General features: G+C 38.1%; 4 protein-coding genes across 5 annotated transcripts; 1 reads left to right on the top strand and 3 right to left on the bottom strand.

Moving 5' to 3' along the window:
• Window positions 1–2,573: 2,573 nt before the first annotated feature.
• LOC146322400 (gamma-crystallin M3-like) lies at window positions 2,574–3,445 on the bottom strand. The gene is made up of 3 exons (XM_084724393.1): window positions 3,383–3,445; window positions 2,999–3,241; window positions 2,574–2,900 (listed from the first exon to the last, which is right to left on the bottom strand). The coding sequence occupies exons 1-3, from the start codon at window positions 3,395–3,397 to the stop codon at window positions 2,622–2,624; spliced, it is 537 nt and encodes a 178-aa protein (XP_084580519.1). The 5' UTR covers window positions 3,398–3,445; the 3' UTR covers window positions 2,574–2,621.
• A 3,563-nt stretch (window positions 3,446–7,008) lies between these two features.
• On the bottom strand, window positions 7,009–8,137 carry crygm5 (crystallin, gamma M5). The gene is made up of 3 exons (XM_084725318.1): window positions 8,131–8,137; window positions 7,657–7,937; window positions 7,009–7,524 (listed from the first exon to the last, which is right to left on the bottom strand). The coding sequence occupies exons 1-3, from the start codon at window positions 8,135–8,137 to the stop codon at window positions 7,243–7,245; spliced, it is 570 nt and encodes a 189-aa protein (XP_084581444.1). The 3' UTR covers window positions 7,009–7,242.
• A 3,241-nt stretch (window positions 8,138–11,378) lies between these two features.
• LOC146322398 (gamma-crystallin M3-like) lies at window positions 11,379–12,162 on the bottom strand. The gene is made up of 2 exons (XM_084724401.1): window positions 11,911–12,162; window positions 11,379–11,682 (listed from the first exon to the last, which is right to left on the bottom strand). The coding sequence occupies exons 1-2, from the start codon at window positions 12,100–12,102 to the stop codon at window positions 11,407–11,409; spliced, it is 468 nt and encodes a 155-aa protein (XP_084580527.1). The 5' UTR covers window positions 12,103–12,162; the 3' UTR covers window positions 11,379–11,406.
• A 3,707-nt stretch (window positions 12,163–15,869) lies between these two features.
• On the top strand, window positions 15,870–17,082 carry LOC146322397 (gamma-crystallin M2-like). 2 transcript variants are annotated; one of them, XM_084724399.1, is made up of 3 exons: window positions 15,870–15,878; window positions 16,040–16,282; window positions 16,807–17,082. In XM_084724399.1, exons 1-3 carry the CDS (start codon window positions 15,870–15,872, stop codon window positions 17,080–17,082), a joined length of 528 nt encoding a protein of 175 aa, XP_084580525.1. The 2 variants fall into 2 exon arrangements, with proteins under 2 accessions (XP_084580525.1, XP_084580526.1); XM_084724400.1 differs by having other exon boundaries at window positions 16,040–16,291; window positions 16,819–17,082.
• Window positions 17,083–20,251: the final 3,169 nt, after the last annotated feature.

The following is a 20,251-nucleotide window of genomic DNA, read 5'->3' as shown; positions in this document are numbered from 1 at the left end:
CCATGACGGGAGACTTCGGCCAATTACAGGCCATTTGAGAGGAAGAGGATATGCTTATACAAATGGAGATGCATGCAGGAGTCCCTTCAGATGGTGAAAGCCTGATTCAATGCAGGGAAATTCTGCAGGAAATCCTTTGACTTGTACCACTAAAGGCGTATAGTACAAACCCTATCTGTGAACACCACAGAGCTTCGGGCTCAATATGTTCTATGTTATGGCGCTTGTTTTGACAAGTGGTAAAGAGCAAAGAGGCATGATGAAAAATAGTGAAAAAATTACACAACATGCATAACTCCTAAGGGGAAAAAGCTGGTGCACTGTCCCATGGCCAGGAAGGAATTTGCATCGCTCTCCCTGAATCTTTACCTTGTCAGGCAGCTGGATTTGTAAAACCATGCAAGAATTCATCTTGCCAGGCTTTATGTTATCCGTTTGTGTCTGCACCAAAAATGGTGCAGCCAATCAGCATCTTAGGAGGGGCTAGTGACAACTACAGGCGTGGTTTTGGGTGTGACGACAGCGAGAAGCATCCATGGAAACATTGATGTGATTGGTTGGAGTTAGTATGTGCTAAGATGCAATAGACAGATGGTTCATCCAGTCACCTGCCAAGTGTCTTTTGAAAGTGCCTGCCCTTTTCCAAAAAGTTTCTAAGGACGACATTCCAGATGGTTCTGTGTAACAAACCATTTGGTGTGTCAGGTAACCTGAAACTGTTTTTTTTTTCCTTTCCAGGACCCTGGAGTAAACTTTCTGAGAGCTTAAAGCAGTGTGATACCTTGAACAATTGGAGCAAACCCACTGCCCCCCCTTTCTGAAAATAGCAACCACTCTACAGGCATCGCCCCCAACCTGAACACGACAATGACAAGGCATGTCAGCCAAGACATAACAATGTTATGTATCATAACACAATGTATCATAAGGTGCCAGATGAAATGATTTGGGAATTTTGATTAGGTTACCTGCTGGGTGCACTCCTCTGGAGACCCCAGCGCCAACCCAAAACTCACTAGAGGCCCCCCGCCCCTGAAAGAGCTGGAAAGCATTACTAGGGAGGAACATCTGGAATACCCTGCTTCACCTGCTGCCACTGCAACCCTGGATAAGCAGAAGAAAATAGATGAATGGATGGACTGATGGACACTATATATCTTTACCTTAGCAGCTACTGCTAAACTACTCACAATAAATATCACTATATTGTCTTTGCAGCTGCTCTCACAAAAATTGAATTAATCCCCCCTCCGCCGCAGCATCCACCCGCAGTCTGATTTCCCTGAAGTGTTGGAAATGTGTTAGTATCCCTCCTTTGACCCTCACTGGACTAAGATTTGTACCTGACATGCACCATAAACCACAAGTCAAAGCATCTTTGATTTAAGTTGCTGGTTGTGACTGAAAAACTCTATGAAGTGTATATTTATGCCGTCACACTGGTGACAGCCACGGCCTGAGGTATTATGTTTACTGGTTGTCTGTCTTCAGTCCCAACATCTGGAGAGAATTTCTTCAAACAAATGTCCGCTTGGACTCATGGATGAAGTGAGTAGAATATGGTTGTCAAATGTCAAATAGTTGCTGTGACTTCACAAAACCCTGTTTCAGCAATAACTCAAGAATTCACACACAAAATGACAAAAATTTCCCACAAATGTTTAATAGGATAGAATTATTAGATGATGACATTTTATATTCAAAAGATCCAAGGTCAACTTCACTGTGACATCATCATTTTATGCAAAAGTACTTGAATCTTTGTACTGTGTAAAAATAGTCTGTGTAAAAAGATGTATTTATTAATATTAATATTTATATATTAATTTTAAAATTACAGGTACATTTATTGCCCCCTCCAAAATAAAACTATGTGCTGTTTGTGAAATGATGTGCTTCACTGTATTTCAGTTGATGAAAGGGGTTGAAAATGTTGAAAAGCATGTTATTTTTTTTTTTTAAAAAGTGCATATAGTGCTATCAGCACTGGCAGTGGGCTAAAATGAGTTATTGGCACACAGGATATTGCCAAAACTAGTACAAATTAGTAAATCCAATTGCCACTTTTGTTTAAAGCCAAAATGTGTCAAGGTGAACAAATATGTGTGTTGTAGTTAAATAAATAGGTAGAAATGACATGATCTCTAGAAAATCATACAAAGATGTGATCCTGTAAGCAGACCAAAAATACAGTAATTAAAAACTTGCATTAATTTAATTGTCTGCACATTTTCTGGAAAAAAAATATTTGCACTACATGGTGTATTGTCTGCAGCAGAAACTACCATCTAAATTGTAATCTGTGTCTATAAGATATATAAGACTATATAAAAATTAAACACGATCAAACTGCAAATGTGCGGTGTTGCCAAGTGTTTTGTCTTATAGTGATAACAAGACTCTTGAAGCAAATTGTACAAATTATAGTCTTTATTTCCTTATATGCATGAGAGTCTACTACATATAGGGATATGCCTCATATGATCATTTACACCCACTGGTGACCATCGTATCCCTACTGACATCTGCTCCTGTACTGTCCAGTCCTCAGAAACAACCAGTGAGACAAGAAGTCAAAATAAAAAGGTAGGTTACTTTATTTAGAAGAATTTATTGAACATTTAGTAGCAAGAGTCCATGATACGCCTCATGCTCATGAACCTCATGCCGCTCATGCCCATGTCCCTGAAGCTCCTGTACTCTCCGGGCCTCAGGTACATCATCCTGCCTCTGTAGTGGGGCTGCTCGTACATCAGCCAGTGGCCGTCCATCACGTTGCAGGACATGCAGTCGGACATACGGTAACGGTCCTGGATGTTGTCACAGTCGTCCATCAGCTCCTTCATCTGACCACCGAAGTTCTCCCTCTCGTAGATCCTCATCTTGTAGGATCCTCTGTGCTGTAGAGAAAATATTTAAAATAAAACAAAAGATCAGACAAATGTTTGAACGTGTCTCAAGGAAATACTGTCCAGGGAATAAAAATATCCTACTGTACCATGGGGATCATGCGGCAAGACCTGATGCAGTCAGACATTCCCATCATGCTCATGTAGTCAGCGTACTCGCCCCTCCTCATGAAGTACTGGTTTCCCATGTAGTTGGGGCGGTCGTAGACCATGAAGCAGCCGCTCTCCACCCTGCAGGAGTGGCACCTGCTCAGGTAGGAGGTCAGCTCAGGGCAGTCGCTGCTGGTCTCATAGTGGCGACCCTGGAAGTTCCTGTCCTCGTAGAAGATGATCTGAAAGAACAACGATGCTTCATATTACCATTTTAAGTGAGCTCCAAGAAGCCTTTTGAATGATTTATCCAATTAATTAAAGACATGTGTATATTTAAAATTTTACTGGACTTTTGTAGATGGATCACTCTCAGTACCTACCCTGCCCATGGTCATGGTTGGTTGTTTGTTCCTCAGGACTGAGCTGTGGCTGCTGTGTGCTTCTGTCGGTGGTAACCGTTACTTTTATACTTGGTCAATGTGAAAAAAGTATGTAGGGCTTCTATTGTGCAAATCCCTGAGCCAGCAACATGCAATAGAAGCCTACTGAGCAGTCAGGGTGCTAAAGGGTTATTATCTAACACCATACCACTCTGGTGGAATTGCATGTACGGTATACAGGCAGTATTGTTGTCTAACATAAAGAAAATAAAGAGAAGGTTCCAACTGCAATATGAAAGCCATCTCTATCTTCCTCAGTGTATTTGGATACTTCACTTAGTAAATGATTAGAAATATTTTTTATAAATATCTATTTATGGAAAAATATCATAAAAAGTGTAGTAGAAAATGTCATTGTCTGTCTGGCTAATGATGTCACTGAATATGTTCACACAAATGAGGAAAATTCACGAAGGCTGTACTGTGAATGGCTGTATCCATTTATGACATCTCACTTTTTTTTTCAAGAGTTTAAACTTGTATTTTGGGTAGTACTTAATAATAATTATAATAATATTATAATAATAAATGAATAGTACTATAACAACAATCATTAATAAATGGCAAAGATAGTTGATTAAACACAGTAACAAACACTGACATTGTATATAAATAATGTTTGTTAAGTATTAGTAATGCTATAATTTGTGTTATTTTATCAATAGTTCATGTACTATAAAATAAAAATATATTTAGCGTCATAGCTGATACAAGATGATAATTACATTCTGATTAATTGGTATTATACATAACATAATAATATAATAAATATTAAAAGCATCCCAAACAATATTAATTATAGTGTTACCTGTAATTAGTAAACTAGTTAATTAGAATAATTAATTATGATTTAATTAACTAAGTTTAATTAACTATTATTACACCATTATTAATGATGGTATTATAAAGGGTTCCTCATACTGTAGGAATAAGTGACCAGACCACCTTGTGAAGTGACGTCATGTCTGATAGTTGCAGTTTAAACAGACAGGACTTCGATGGTTGTGATCATTTGGTCTCTTGAGTGTTATTAAAATTATAATATGTAACATATCTGTAATAAAATGTCTTAAAATGACTACGTTATATATTTTATTGAGTTGTGTACTTACAGAATTTTATTCAAGATGACGGTGTGTTTCTGGTGTGTCAGAGACTGAGGAAGGAAGTTGTGAACGTGACTAAATGTAACAGGAGTAAAACGTTGATACGTTACCTCGACCGTGACCATAATTCCACACAGATGAATTTTCATCGGCAACAGTGGTTATTTAACAATGAGGACAACAACTCCCAAGATCCCAAACTGCCTCACGACATCATCAAACTACGTCTTTTGTTCAAATTTTGAGTGAAATAGCGGTGGAAATTACATTATGTGCGTTTAACAGAGTAGTAACAGCGTTTGAGTTGAAGCAAACACTGACCTCAGATGATTTGAAAATAGTTTTATGAATCTTTCTGGTGACCACAATCTTTTCCACAAGGTGCAAAACAACAAGGATCGTATGGGTCATTTTGCAAGATGATGACAATTTACACTTTTGGTCATGTAGGTTTGAAGAACTTGTTTGAAAAAAAATACCAGAATGTTATGTCTACTTTTTGATGACACATTTTTTTAGACTGTGAGATTAACAAATCTGTGTAAATCTGAAGCAGCTATTGGAACCAAATGTGAGGCACATGTTTTCACAATCAGGATATTAAGTATGGGTGCTTGTGCGTACTCAGCGTGCAACTTCACTCAGTTTATTTTTTAGTCTTTGGCTTTCTAAACACTGGGACCTGCTAGCAATCAGACGTTACATAACATCAGTTTATTGTAACGAATGATTTAAAAATGTTGAATTTGAATACACGTTTCAATTATGTTGGTGCCACTGTTGCTGTGAGCTGTGATTATAAATGAAAGATAGATGCTGGTGGGTGTACTGAGTTTCCCAACATTAGATTCATTAATTCATACTTTTTAAATGTTTGACTGTTTCATAAGTCTTGAAATGAACATCACTGTCACCTTACTTGACTGTGCCCTCTAATTGGATTTTTTTAAGGTGCTCATTAATGTCGCCAATAAAAGTGAAGTGATTGAAGAGTCTGAAGAGAAGTACCACATCTTCATTTTTATTATTCTTCATTTGGATCCCCACAGATACAAACACATCATCTGTTTTATTGCTGTGTCTGCCTTTATGTGCCTCAGTCAGTGTTACAATTAAGTTTATTAGGGAGTCAGATTGCAGCGTTTAACTTTTTTTTCTTTTTAATCATGAAGCTTCAGCACCCCTTGGGTATTATTTTCATCAAGCCTTTGATTTCCATCCTCAGCACGTCCTCAGCGTGACATTAAACTTATTATTATAGCTTCATCTTTATAAAAGAGCAAATATCAAAAAGACTGCCTTGTCAATAGTGTTATCAAGACTCATGGGAAAAAAAAGTGAAAATTATTATTTTTTATTGCCCTGTACAGTCGAGTATACAGATTTGGAACTGGGTTTATTCTACCTCTTTTTTTTTCCTTTTTTTTGTTTTCCATTACATGAGTCAAGTTGACTGCTCATAACAGAAAAAGTACAGTCAAACTAATAACATTAACAACGCCTCTGCTCCCTTAAAGGATAGATTCATATTTCATCTTTCATAAAACAATATTCACATGACTATTTGTATGTTGAAACCCTTTTGCTCTTTGTGATTGTACATCCTTTTCATACTGGCACTTAAACATGAAAATATTGTGTGAAAAAAGATCAGAATTCCCACTTTTTTTTAACTTACTGTAGTGTCTCAGCCATCGTTACAATTGTCATTAACGTTGTTATTTCCACCTGCAATTTTCCTGCTATCTTGTGTGTGCTGTGAAAATTCCCCATAAAAAAGTGTCATCTGTGTTTGGGAGAGGTTGAAAATGAAATGCACTTTTTGTTCTATTGTCCATTATATCAGAATTTTCGAGACAGGCTTTTTCATAAAATGTGTGATGATTGTTTGGATTTATTTTCCATATCTGATGAATGTGGACTTAAATACAACTAAGTGTTTCTCATAGCTCAGTTTGTGTTAAATGCCTATCAACAGTGCACTTTTTATTTGAAGTGTTATAAGTCACAGTGATGTGCCTTAGATAGGCTCAAGGTATGTGGATGCTAAGAAGCAGGTCTGAGTCCTCAGTATCTGATTTGAGATTGTTTGTTTCTTTTGCTTTCGTTGTCTTATAGTGTTGTTTGTAGTGTCTTATAAGCCCATGAGGGCTGTGCACCTTTTGTTGCATGACACTAAATTACTTTACCTTACCTTACAAGTGTTACTGGAATTTTGACACTTTAAACCAAAATGGTGGCATTCTAATAAAACACTGGCATGTCTTCATCAAACCATATTTCTATTTATTTACTATTTATTTTATTTTATTTACTTTTTACATATTTTGTTATTTCAAATGTATTGTAGTAATTTAAGGAAACTCATGGAAACTCATGCACTACTACCATTTTCATCCTTTGAAATTCATTTTTAATGCCACATGTATCATATATGACATAAGACATTTCATAAGTAGTAGAAGAAGAAGTGTTGGGGGATACAGTCATTGAAATAGTACATTTCACTACAGTCCAAACTGTCCTTTGGATGCTGATAATTCATGCAATTTTCTCTGTAATTTTGTGATAGCGCCCCACATTTCCTCCTGGCTCACTAGTTGATGTTTTGAAACTCAACATGAATGATAAACTTGATTAATTCTTCTTATTATTTATTCATTAAATCTTCGAATCTCCAGGCTGGTTGCTCCTCTAACAGGTTTCCATGATACGACGGATGGATCCAATTCTCATGTCCATGGGACCTATTCCCATGTCTCTCATGCTCCTGTACTCTCCGGGCCTCAGGTACATCATCCTGCCTCTGTAGTGGGGCTGCTCGTACATCAGCCAGTGGCCGTCCATTACGTTGCAGGACTGGCAGTCGGACATACGGTAACGGTCATGGATGGAGTCACAGTCGTCCATCAGCTCAGTCATCATACCTCCGAAGTTCTCCTTCTCGTAGATCCTCATCCTGAAGGGACCTCTGTGCTGTAAAATGACACATAAAGAGAAGGTTACTCTCCAATCAAATATGTTTTTTTCTGCGCTGTGTTTGAGAGTTGTTCATGAATTAATGCATTACGTTACTTGCTAATCATGAGTCAACACAAAGTGTCATACCATGGGGATCATGCGGCAGGAACGGATGCAGTCGCTCATGCTCATTCCCATCAGGCGCTGGTTGTCGGGGTACTCTCCCCTCCTCACCAGCATCTGGTGGCCCATGTAGTTTGGACGTTCGTAGACCATGAAGCAGCCGCTCTCCACCCTGCAGGAGTTGCACCTGCTCAGGTAGGAGGTCAGCTCAGCACAGTCGCTGCTGGTCTCATAGGAGCGACCCTGGAAGTTCTTGTCCTCGTAGAAGATGATCTGAAAATAAAACACCTCATATTTTATGTCTTCTGGCTCAACAAACAGCAAATCTGATATGTTATATATATATTTACATATATACAAATAGATATAAATATTTATAAGTATTTAACAATCTAAATTAAAACATAATAATGATCTCTTACTCTGCCCATTTTGGTGTTCAATCCTATCCCCGATTGCACTGCTACTTTGTTCAGTCTAACTCTGTCACTTTTATACCCGTCATGATAGCTAAATGATCTATGGAGCTATTGTTTTAAAAATCTTACTCAGCAGCATAGCATACAGGGCTATAATGTTTGTTAAATCGCTCTGTAAATGGTTATTATTCCAGACTGTATGCATCTGGTGCAGTGCCAACTGTAGCCGCTCTCCTATGGGGTACAGGTGGGTGACAGCAGCAAACGTTTCAGCTGGGACTCTTTGTGCTGTCACTGTTAGCTCTGGGGTGACAAGCACTTTGTTATATTCACACCATCAGCCCATCATCTGGACACACACTGTAATGTGATATCTTTGTCTTCTGTGGGACTTAGTGCCACTGCAGACAGCTCAACAGTTAGAATAATGACAACTGCGCTTTTATACTCTGATATTTTTCAGTTTTTAATCTTGTCTTGTAAAGTGGTGGATTGTGCTGTGCAACATAGTTCAAATTAGCTCCCCTTTGAACAGTAAAATGTTATCGACTCATTAAAATATCGGTATTAATTAACCAATGATATCATATATAATACAGCACTGAATGGGGGGCATTTTTCTGCATTGCTGTATTTTATTGTATTGTATTTTCTGCACAGGTATGAAGCACCACACTTTTTGCTAATTATACTTCAATCAGGAGAGACTTCATTCTGAGTCTACAAAATATATTTATTTGACATGCACACAACTGAGAGAGAAATGTGAAAGTCTTTGGTGGTTAGACTCCACTGTGACATCATCATGTATAAAGGGGGTAGTGAAGCTGTGATTGGTAAAGGAAACCCCTGATGGAGTCTAGACACTCACTGGACCCTGGATTAGAAAAACTGGAGGAGAATGGGGCGGAGGAGGGTCGCACCAATCCCGCAGCCGTCAGTTCCTCAGAAATGACAGCTGACGGTGACAGAGAGGAGAACAGATTTAAAGTTTTGACACAACGACATGATTGGCTGATAGAGACTTTGGCTAAATTTGGTTGGTTAACTTAAAGAGTGAATGCACATAGATAGCTGTTGAGAATAGGTGGGTAAAGAGAGAGGGGGAGAGAAAGACAGTTATGGATGAATGAGGCATGACTGAACTGAGGCTGAGCTTCATTTACTTAATTTTACATGTAACATTTATATTGCAGGAATTCATCTTGTATTTTTTACATCATGATAAATCTCATTTTAATCATATAAAGAATGTAAATATTCCTCCATCACTATTGCCCTGTTTGATTGTTATTTCCAACACATTCTCATACCTGAAGACAGAATAGCTGTAAGGTAACGGGTAGAGGAATGTTACACAAGTCACAGGACATTAAACGCCTAGTTAATATTGTGAAGTGTGTGTGTTGTGGTTAGGTTTATGTTGTTTTCATATTTCTTTGTAACATGCCTGAGTTTGAACCCTAGTTTTAGCCAATCAGATCAACCAGCAGAGCCAGTTTGTAAATCAAACTCTTGCTGGTCAGCAGAAGAGTGAAAACATCTTTTCCATGGAGAAAAGTCTTTAAGCGTTGTTCTTTGTTCTTCTTTCAATGAAGAAATATTCTCCAGTTCTGATATAACTGATGCTATCACAGTTTCTACACTAACCTCTTCAGGAGACGCCATTGTTTGTTTGAGACGAGTTGCTTCCATGGACATTTCTCACCATTGACACACGTCAAACCAAGCCTGTAGCTGTCAGTAGTCCCTCCTATGATGCTGACTGGCTGCACTACTTTCAGTGTGGGCTGCCAGCTATGGGCCTGGATTCAGGTGGGACTACAACAAGAAGCATCTATGGAAGCAACTCATCTCAAACAAACAATGACCTGAAGAGGTTAGTGTAGATGCTGTGATAACATCAGTTAGTTTCTTCAGTGAAGGAAGATCAAAGAACGGCACTGATGACTTTTTTCAATGGAAAACATTGATCAGCCGGATTCAGCAAGAGATTGATTCACCATCTGGCTCCTGTGGTAGTAACCTGACATCCAGGATGGTTTGTTACAGATGTTTCTTAAGAAACATGACGATCATATTAGCAGCAAGCTCTCCTGAGATCTTCCTTCTTTTAGTTTGAAAGGATTTTTTTCTGTGTGCCCCTAATAGACTTTAAGATTAGTCATGGTTGCTTGTTTTTACAGTGATGAAAACACTGCAAACCATGATGAAGGTTAATATGAAATTAATTCCCCAACCCCTTCACACCTACAATTTAATACACTCAGGGGTCAGTTTCACATGTGGTATTTGTGCCGATGCTTGGTTAGGGCAGCTCCAACATTCCAACACTCTTTGTATGAGATGAAGAAACTGACTCTTCATAACTAAGAAAACATAAAAGTAAATCCAATTTGTTTGTAATGATTGAATATGTTTTTGAAAGTACAACTGAATTAATTTCAAGTTTATTCGACTAGAAAAATTTATCTGTTTTGAATCATTAAATCATTCTTTTGAGATAGTTTCTCATTATTTTGTCTCAGTATTTTAGGATAGGGGAGACTGGGGGCAATTTTAACATTTTAAAATTGTTTTATTTATTACTAATTAATAATACAGTTGATATATTTTCATAAATAAGACAAGACTCTCATGTTTTATTTCATGCAAGAAGTCAATGTGTTACTGTTACCTCATTTGTGGGGGCAGCTGTTATAGTGGCTGGAGGCAGGTGACACACTGATAAAATTTAGTATCTATCTGCTGTAGTATCTAATGTTACTTATGTTTTTATTTTGTATGTGGTTCAAATTCTCTCCGATGTCAGGCATTGTCTGCATTCAAAGCAAAATTTTATTCTATTTTATTCTATTTTTTAGTAGACTAGGCTACTTTTCCAAGATTTTAATTATTTAAATTGCATTAAAAGTATTTTTTACAAATAAAATAAATAGAAAAACATGAATATTGCGCATTAGTTAATTAGTCTAGTGTCATTAGACTCCAGTGATCCTGATAGGAAGAAGTTCTATTTCAAATTGAACTTAAAAAATAAATAAATAGATAAACAGAAAAAAAATAAATCAACTTGGTTCAAAATTAAAAATTTGAACTATAAACAAGAATTAGTTCATTTTAATCTGTGTGAACTGAACTTTGAGCTGCCGCTTTGTAAATGTGAACTTGCACAACACTGCACTAATTGTGTGAATATGACACACTAGGTCACTTTAGAGACCAGTTATGTAGTTTTATTCCTCACAGACACACAAAAAAGCCCATCTTCTCTGAGATACCAGATCACACGATGACAAGGTGGCGTTTGATTCCTCTTTTATTTTATTCAACAACACATTGCCGTTTCTCCGCTTCAACAGGAATCCATTATACGCCTGGCAGAGCTGAGCCTCATGCCGCTGTATCCCACATCTCTCATGCTCCTGTACTCTCCGGGCCTCAGGTACATCATCCTGCCTCTGTAGTGGGGCTGCTCGTACATCAGCCAGTGGCCGTCCATCACGTTGCAGGACTGGCAGTCGGACATACGGTAGCGGTCCATGATGTTGTCGCAGTCTTCCATCAGCTCATGACTCTGGCCCTGGAAGTTCTCCCTCTCGTACATCCTCATCCGGAACTGGCCTCTGTGCTGTTGATGGAAACAGAGGGAGATGTGTCAGCAAGGGACGAATTCAGACTGCAGTTTTGCTGCTTGTAAAATGTACTTATTACTGAGTGAGGATTTACAGTCTTTTACAGTAAATGGCCAGATTTTAACAGCACAGCAAATAAATAAAACCAGTAATAGATTTGACTATTTTGAATCAATGTTAGACATTAAGATATGCCCAGATGATTTTCAAAGACTTTGAAATACCTGGGGAATTAAACGGCAAGATCGGATAGAGTCACTCATGCCGAAAGTCATGTAGTCAGCGTACTCGCCCCTTCTCAGGAAGTACTGGTTTCCCATGTAGTTGGGGCGGTCGTAGACCATGAAGCAGCCGCTCTCCACCCTGCAGGAGTGGCACCTGCTCAGGTAGGAGGACATGTCAGAGCAGTCGCTCATGCACTCATAGGAGCGACCCTGGAAGTTCCTGTCCTCGTAGAAGATGATCTGTAAGAAAGAAACATAGAAAACATTACAAATGGATTTGGAACAGGCCCTAATTTGTTAAAATATATTTTTGTAAACTGAGATTGATGTCCCTCTTTTTTAAATTCTTTTTTTCACTTGTTTCCAGTGTGTGTGCGTGTGTGTGTGTGTATGTGTGCGTGTGTGTGCCGAGTTTCTACACAGAAAAGTGCTTGTTGCCTGATCTGCTCTCTACATACCTTGCCCATGTTTGATGATCTGTGTTTGTGGGAATCTGTCCAACAACCTGTGGCTGCCAGGCGGCTTTTATACTTTATACGCGCTGTAACAGGGTTTTGTCATTCAAATTATCTGGAAGCTGATGAATAAGCAGCTCTTGCGATCGCTGTTAATTTCATTTGTGCCATCATGATCCAGAACAAAGGCAGGGGAAATGGGTGGAAGACACAAGGCAGGACAGGAGGGAGAAGAACTGAGCTGCACTTTTTACACTTCTCAGACTCGGAGAAGATTAGAGTGGCAAGAAAAAATGTAGTTTGATCACAGTTTTAGCTGTCTGTCTGAATGGATTTGTCATGGGCGTCTTAAGAACAATAGAGATAACACATTTTAAATGCCTACAGGTCAATTTTATTACATTTACTCCACATTTTCAATGTTATATTTGTAATTCCCTTACCTTTTCTTGCACCTTAAGGAAAGATAAGAAAAGATAAAATAAGGTAAGATAAGATAAGATAAGATATGAAGGATTTCTTGTGGCAGAGATTGCTGAAAAAAAAGAATAAAAACAATAACTAATAAATATAAAGTCTAAATGAGTAAATGCAAAAGCTGCTTAATAGAATAACAATAAAAGTAAGATAGGTTAAGTAAAATGGTAGTAGAAGTAGAATTTTCAGCTTTACCTAGCACTTACTAACAAAAAGAATATTTTAGTAAGTAGCTTTTGTTGATGTCTGATACTTAAAATGAATTCTTATCCCGAAGCATCTGGATGCTTAGAAATTTTCATTTTTCATCTCAGTGATACTTTTTAATTCAGAAATGAAAACCACTGATTAAATACACAGCAAACACATTTTTTGCTTGCTGATTTAACAGAGATCTGTGTTTCTCTGGATATCCTGCCAAGCCCACGACATTCAACCCTCCTCTCTGTATTCCCTTGTTCCCTTTCACTCTGTACCATCAAATATGGACAGGAAAAAGCAAAATATCATTTTGGATATATATTTGTCTGTTTAGTTTGACTCAGTATCTTTTGCTACACAGCGTACAAAGGGTGGGATGAAAAAGTTACCGTGGTTTTATGAATTACACAAAGTTCTTTTGCTTCTATCGTTCTGGCAGGCCTGTTACCACAGACGTTTTGAAAAGCACAGTTGTTATCAATAACAGTAACAGCAGCTCTGTTCTATTCAAGTGTCCCAGTAAACCATGACAATGTGAAAGTGAGCCAGCATGAACAATCAGGACCCTGGATCTGAAGAGACTAAATGGAATTCTGCCATCCTTTATATGTATCTCATTTGAACTGTCCCTACTATGACATGTCATACTGTTTACTGTAAATAAAACATCTGTTGCTGTACTTCATATGTGTCTTTGTTTGACCTGGGTTTCAGTTTAAAAGTCCAGTTTGAAGGAATTTACTAATTAATCAAGTCAGCGTCAGTCTTTGGTTGAAGCTGCAGGTAAAGATGTTGGACTGTGTTTTGCATCAGTGTTAGTTTCTGTGCAGTGGATCTCCGTCCCTGTTCCAGCTTAAAATGAATTACTGAAGGGACTGTTAAAGGACCAGTACGTGGGATTTAGTGGCATCTGGCGGTGAGGTTTCAGACTGCAACCAGCTTGCCTCACCCTCCACTTCCAAGCATGTAGGAGAACCTACGGTGGCCGTGGAACTTTAGAGGTTGTATCTTGAGTCCATGTTTAGTTTGTCTGTTCTGGGCTACTGTAGAAACATGTGGTGGAACATGGTGGACATGAAACAATTCTTATTTTCAGGTGATTATACACAAATTAACAATGTTAATTCCATATTCTGCCAATAGATCCCAGTAAATCTTCCACACTGGAGCTTTAATGCAGCATTAAAAACATGATCAGCTTTTAAATTATGTGTGAAAAGTTTTTTTTTTAAATTAAATATGAGAATATTGTTATGTTTACTATATTAAATGTGTAAAATTACACAGCTAAAGTTGTAACCTCATGAAGAAATGTTATGCGTTGTTTAAACACTAACTCAAAATAGAACTTGCAAATTGGAATTCACATTTTATTTGTTTATTTGGACCATTTTAGCTGAAGTAGCATCTTCTCTTCCCAAGATGTTTATTTAATATTTAGAATACTTGAAGTAATACTTGAAATTGTGAATTTTAAATAATTTTGACAAAATAATACATCCTTGCTTTTTGAATGTTAAATTAAGTGTGTGGTTAATATTTTGCAGGCAACTTGTTGTGGTACATGTGGATTAATTGATAGTTTCCATAAAAATACAAAAATCATAACTCTCTGAAAAACTAACAATGTCATCCCAAAATTTGAATAGGAAATTCAGCCAGTCTCCTAAATACATTACCTCTGCACAGGGTGCCATTCATTCAGAATACACACAGTTTCAAGCTGTCAGGTTTAATGAGGCCCACAACAAACAGAAGGACAATCTTAATTGTGCATCCTGAGACTCATAGTATTAAAGCACAACATCCTGGTTTCAAAAAGGGACTTCTTCTCTTACTATGCACCCTGTTTTTCTTTCACTGTTAACAAGCACAAGTCTGCATAAACAATAAAATGTAATTTAGATTTTCAGGAATGATCTCAGTCAGACCTTTCTCACTGCAGACAAGCACACGGGTGAGTGATAACATTAATCATGGCTGTACCCAACTTAACGCGGCCGTGGTCAGTGTTATCAATTACACCTGTGTTTTCACTGGATCTCTGAGGACGTGGCACTGCAGCTTGAATTGGGAATCAACTTTGTGTTCTTATACAAGTCACTGGGAAAGTGTGCTCAGTTTAATGTAATCGATATCATTTCATTGTGTTCAATACAGATCCTTAATTCATTAAGACACTAGGAGGTCAGACAGAGATAAAAGAACCAAAAAGACAAAGTTCAGTTCAACTGAACACATTTGGTTGTTGGAGTGGTGCAATGTCTTGTTTTTGTTTTATTTTGTTCACTTTTTAACTGTAATGACAATCTGTAATGAAGAGCTTGTTAAACCACCTGACCTCTTGGATAAAATAGCATACTGGTGCGCTGTTAGCAAGAACAAAATGCTTAAGTATGAAATATTGGACTTAAGGTAAGACGTTGCATTTCCAAGGCCCACCACTGGCTTGCCTTCATTATGATATTTTGTCATCTCAGCCTGTAAAATGACGTCAATTTGCCAAAAAAATTCTTGTTCCTCAAGTAAGAAACCAAAAAATGAAGAAATAAATAGGTCAAAAGGTCAACGGAAACAATACACACAGCTATCATTAAGACTGACTGTTGGCCTTTAGAAGTTTTATATGTCAGTTTTGGCACTTTTTTGATATGAGGCCATCACATATGTGAACAAAGGGAAATCAAACTTGACCAAACCATTTTGCTGATATGCAAATCAGGCTAATTTAGATGACAATAGCTTTCCCTCGTCTGCACATTCTGCATTTCGATATAAGCCTCAACACAGCTGCAGCTGGGTGGGTGGCAAGCAATATCATTAACAATGGGGAAGGTAAGGAGCAAACGCTGTTTCCTAAAGTCTTTCAAGATCTTTCAGGCAGTAACTGGGGCATTTAAACTGTCTTTTGTCTGGTTTGTGGTCATTATAATGGCAGCTATTGTTGCAATGTTGAGATGAGAGTTTTACCAGGTTTCGTCTTTTCTTCCTTCCAGATTGTGTTCTTCGAGGATAAGAATTTCCAGGGCCGATGCTACGAGTGCAGCGCTGACAGCGCTGACCTGCGCTCTTACTTCAGCCGCTGTAACTCCATTAAGGTGGAAAGTGGCTGCTGGGTGCTGTACGAGCGTCCCAACTACACTGGCAACCAGTACATCCTGAGCACCGGGGAGTACCCTGATCACCAGCAGTGGATGGGGTTCAATGATAGCATCCAGTCGTGTCGCTCTATCAAAAACGTAAGCTCAGTCGCTGCTAGATGCTTTTAAGAACATAACAGGTAACAGAGCTTTGAAAGTCACACTTTAGTAAAGATTGTTCTGTGTATGTAAGTATTGTGAATGCACCAGTTTAATTAAGTTGGAATAAGCTAACAACATCAAGCTATAGATTAAGTCAAACATAATGAAGTCAGGTTTGGGTGGTGGTTTACATAAAATCAGGGACACAGCATGATTTTCTGTCACATCTCTGGGTTAACTTTTTGCAGGAGAGTGCCGAGCTCCTGTGAAATACCACAGAGTGCACCAACCAAGCAGTAATCAGTGAAAGGCCAACAGACAAAAAGGAGAGATAAAAGGCTCATGATTTGGCAGCAGGGTGCACGTCGATTATTGAAGGAAACTAGGAAAACAGCCAAGAAACCCATTTGTAGATGTGAACTCAAAGCGAATGAGGGAACAGAACTAGGTTGAATGATAAATGATGTGGACACTAAACACTGACATCATTTCATCAACTTTAATTCTCTAACTCTCTCAAGGTGTATGGAAAGTCCTGGAAGATCCGATTCTATGACAAGCAGGATTTCGGAGGCCAAGCGGCAGAGTGCGTTGAGGATTGTCCATCGGTTTACGATGCGCTCAAGTTCCGGGAGTTCCACTCCTGTGTGGTGATGGATGGTGCGTGGGTCCTCTATGAACAGCCCAACTACCACGGACACCAGTACTTCCTGGAACGTGGCGAGTACCACAACTATACAGACTGGGGCGCCACCTCCCCTGCTGCAGGATCCTTCCGCATGATCACTGAGTTCTAGAACATCAGCAATGCAGGGGTCTGTAGTAAGACTTATTTGAGTGTCAAGGACACCAAAGTTCTAAATTTCTAAAGAAAATAAACCTTCAGAACATTAGAACATGACTTCTAGAACTCTGACAAGGTTCCAAAGCTCAAATGCCACCAAGACTGCTTTCAAAAGGTTCAGGTCCTAACGCCACTGAAGTTCCACAATCTTGAGAAAGTTATTGAACCTCTCAAGAAGTGTAGAGTTCCAGAAAGTTAAGATTGGAGAACCCTCAGTCTCCCACCTGCTTTTTCCTCTCAGCATCCATCCTTCCCCCCAAAACCCTGTCTTGCACTCAAATGAATAAAAGTCTTTCTTACCCGCAACAGTGCTGTCTGTGTTCTCTCTTAGTAAGTTAGACTGAAAGCCACTGAGGAGTCACCTCGGTGCCTTTTCAGTCTTCATCATCAGTCATCTTAAGACAAGCTGATGTCAGATTATTCTAAACACTGACAGGCACATGTATATAATAATAAAGAGAAAATGTTACAAGTCCAACATAATTGATAACATTAGATTACAAAATGGTTAACATTAGACATTAGTAGCTCAAAATATTTCAACATCATCATATTGCCAGTTAGTGAGCCACAGATGTCTGCAGACTGATGTGGGATGTAGTTAGACTTCACAGTGTCATCATTTCAGGTCAAACATGTTTATGTTTAGTTATTATTCATGCACAACAGAAACATGTACATTGTAAAAGTGATAAGTTAGTTTAACCTGTCTGAGGGGACCGATTGCCTTGAACCATTTAAGTTTCAAAAAAGTCATTTTTGATCAGTTGTTTGGACATCATAGGTTGTGTGATGTCTTGCCCACCAACGGTCACCTCAAAATAAAAACTCAAAATATTAATTTAACTTATATGAGGAAAAGCAGTAAATTCTCACATTTAAGAAGCTGGAAACATAAAATGATGGCTCATCTTTACATGCAATTATAGTTACACAATTGGCATTTTTTTGCTAATCAACTAATAACACTTCATGTCAGTCATGTCCAAACACTGGATCAGGGCCCACAGGTGAGTCATAGGAGATTTTATTTGGGTCACCAAATAAAAAAAGCACTGTGGAAGAAATTCAGCAAATATGTATATTATTTTACTACTGAGATGAAAATTTCACAGCCTGTTAATTCTGCCAAAATCCACTTCTTTTGTCTCATTTATGAAGCAGGCTAAAATATTCTATGTTTTTTTTCCTGATGAGAGGAAATAAAATGATAAATTTATGTCTCATTTATAAAATGTGTATGATTTCAATAAACTGTACCAGAGATGGCAGTGAAAATGGTCAGGTAGGTTTATTTATGCACAAATTTACTATGAATTGACCCTAAATTGGGTCGTGATGGTTTGTCATTTTTAAAAAGTGGGTCCTCAGAAAAAAAGTTTGGGAAACACTGCTTTAATGTGACTTACAATAAATCTTTACACTTTGGACGATTGTTAAACATGATTTGGATGCATACTTGGATACACTGTGATGATTTATGAAATAGAATTAAAAAAAATCCTAAGCCATACTTTGCATAGTAGCAGACCATGCTACTCCAAGTCCAAGTCACCATCCAAGTCTCCTAAAGTCCCACCATGCTGTTTGCACATGTCACACCACACACACACAGTTCAGACGGTGTGCATGTGCACGTGAACCAGACTCCAAGCTACGGATCTACAGTGAAGATTCAGGCAAATATACTGTCAACCTTTAACTCTACATGAAAATAGTAAAAACATGTAAAGACAGAGATAACTTAAATATTGTGTACTTATCTGTTTTATATATAATTTGACATGGCAGCATCAGGACCTACAGGCATATATGATGATGATGCTGTTGGTGATAATGTTGTCTTTAAATCAAACTATGCAGGATTTTCCTAAAAAAAAAACAATGCATAGACTCATACAAACATAATCCCTCTGAATCATCACCCACGATCCACCAGAGGTGTGTGACAGGACCTGCATCCACAGAGACTCTCCGCTCTCCACCCATACCTTCTGGTTTTCTCACTACTTTGCTGCTTGGGACACTTTACCAACCCAAAACACTGATATCTGACATCCTGACAATGAGACTCAACAGTGACTCTTTCTGATGTATTTCCTGAATCTTCTGAATGAATAAAATATGAAACAGCAAAGACTCTTTTATTCCATAGTGAATCACATTACATATTGGTGCTAACAGACGTCATATCTAAAGCGGTTGACAAGGGTCGTCTGTTTAACTGCGAGTAAGGATTAAAGGGATAATTAGTCACACAATAACAAACTAACAGATCGAGGCAGCAGTAGACCAACAACTCCTGTGTTCTGTGAGGTAAAATCACTGATTTTGCCAAAGGAGTGTGGTTGGTTTGGAGAGAGAGATATCTGGCTTATATAACAGCAATTTCCTGTTACAGCAGAGAAAATATTCTAAATATATATAATAAAGTGATACTGATTTTGTAGGTGTCTAAAATACATGTTGCTGCTGACCCTGTCCACAGCAGTACATTGCTCAGCTTCCTACTCCTGCTAAGTACCTCATACAACCACACTCCAAACAATGTAAAATGATGCCTTTACTATTTAATATCCTGTCATCAACAGATATAATTGTGGATGGCTTTTATTACAATACAGTTATTAAATGACCAATCACTTTTTTAAATTTGTCTCAGGGAGATCAAACAGTGTGATAGAACATAAACAGAAGATTTAGAAATCTCTCTGTATATTAGCAGAAAGACAGCTTCATGTGTACTTTGAGAAAATTCTGAATTTGAAAATCTAATCAAAATAGTTAAAGGTATAGTCTGCAACATTTTCCTAAAAAAACTAAAAACTATAGACTCATATTGTATAATCTCTTTCAATCATCCCTTATGAGCCAGTAGAAGTGTGTGGTGCTGGCTGTGTCTCTGCTCTCTGCCTGTATTTGCCTATTTTTTTCTACATTGTTTTGCTGTGCTCGGGACGTTTCACCAAATAAATATGTTGGTATTTGATGTCCTGAAGCTCAGACAAATCCTACTGACTCTACCTTTAGTGAGCCTATCCATCACCCAGTTGACACAGAACTATACAGCCCCAAACTGCCCACGGAGCTGAACGGCTGTGCAAAACATTATAAAAAATAGT

The sequence above is a fragment of the Lutjanus erythropterus genome, chromosome 8 (assembly GCF_056507025.1).
Source record: "Lutjanus erythropterus isolate fLutEry1 chromosome 8, fLutEry1.hap2, whole genome shotgun sequence".
Taxonomy (NCBI): domain Eukaryota; kingdom Metazoa; phylum Chordata; class Actinopteri; order Lutjaniformes; family Lutjanidae; genus Lutjanus; species Lutjanus erythropterus.
The sequence above is the reverse complement of the archived record's forward strand: the minus strand, read 5'-3'. Positions and strand labels throughout refer to the sequence as shown.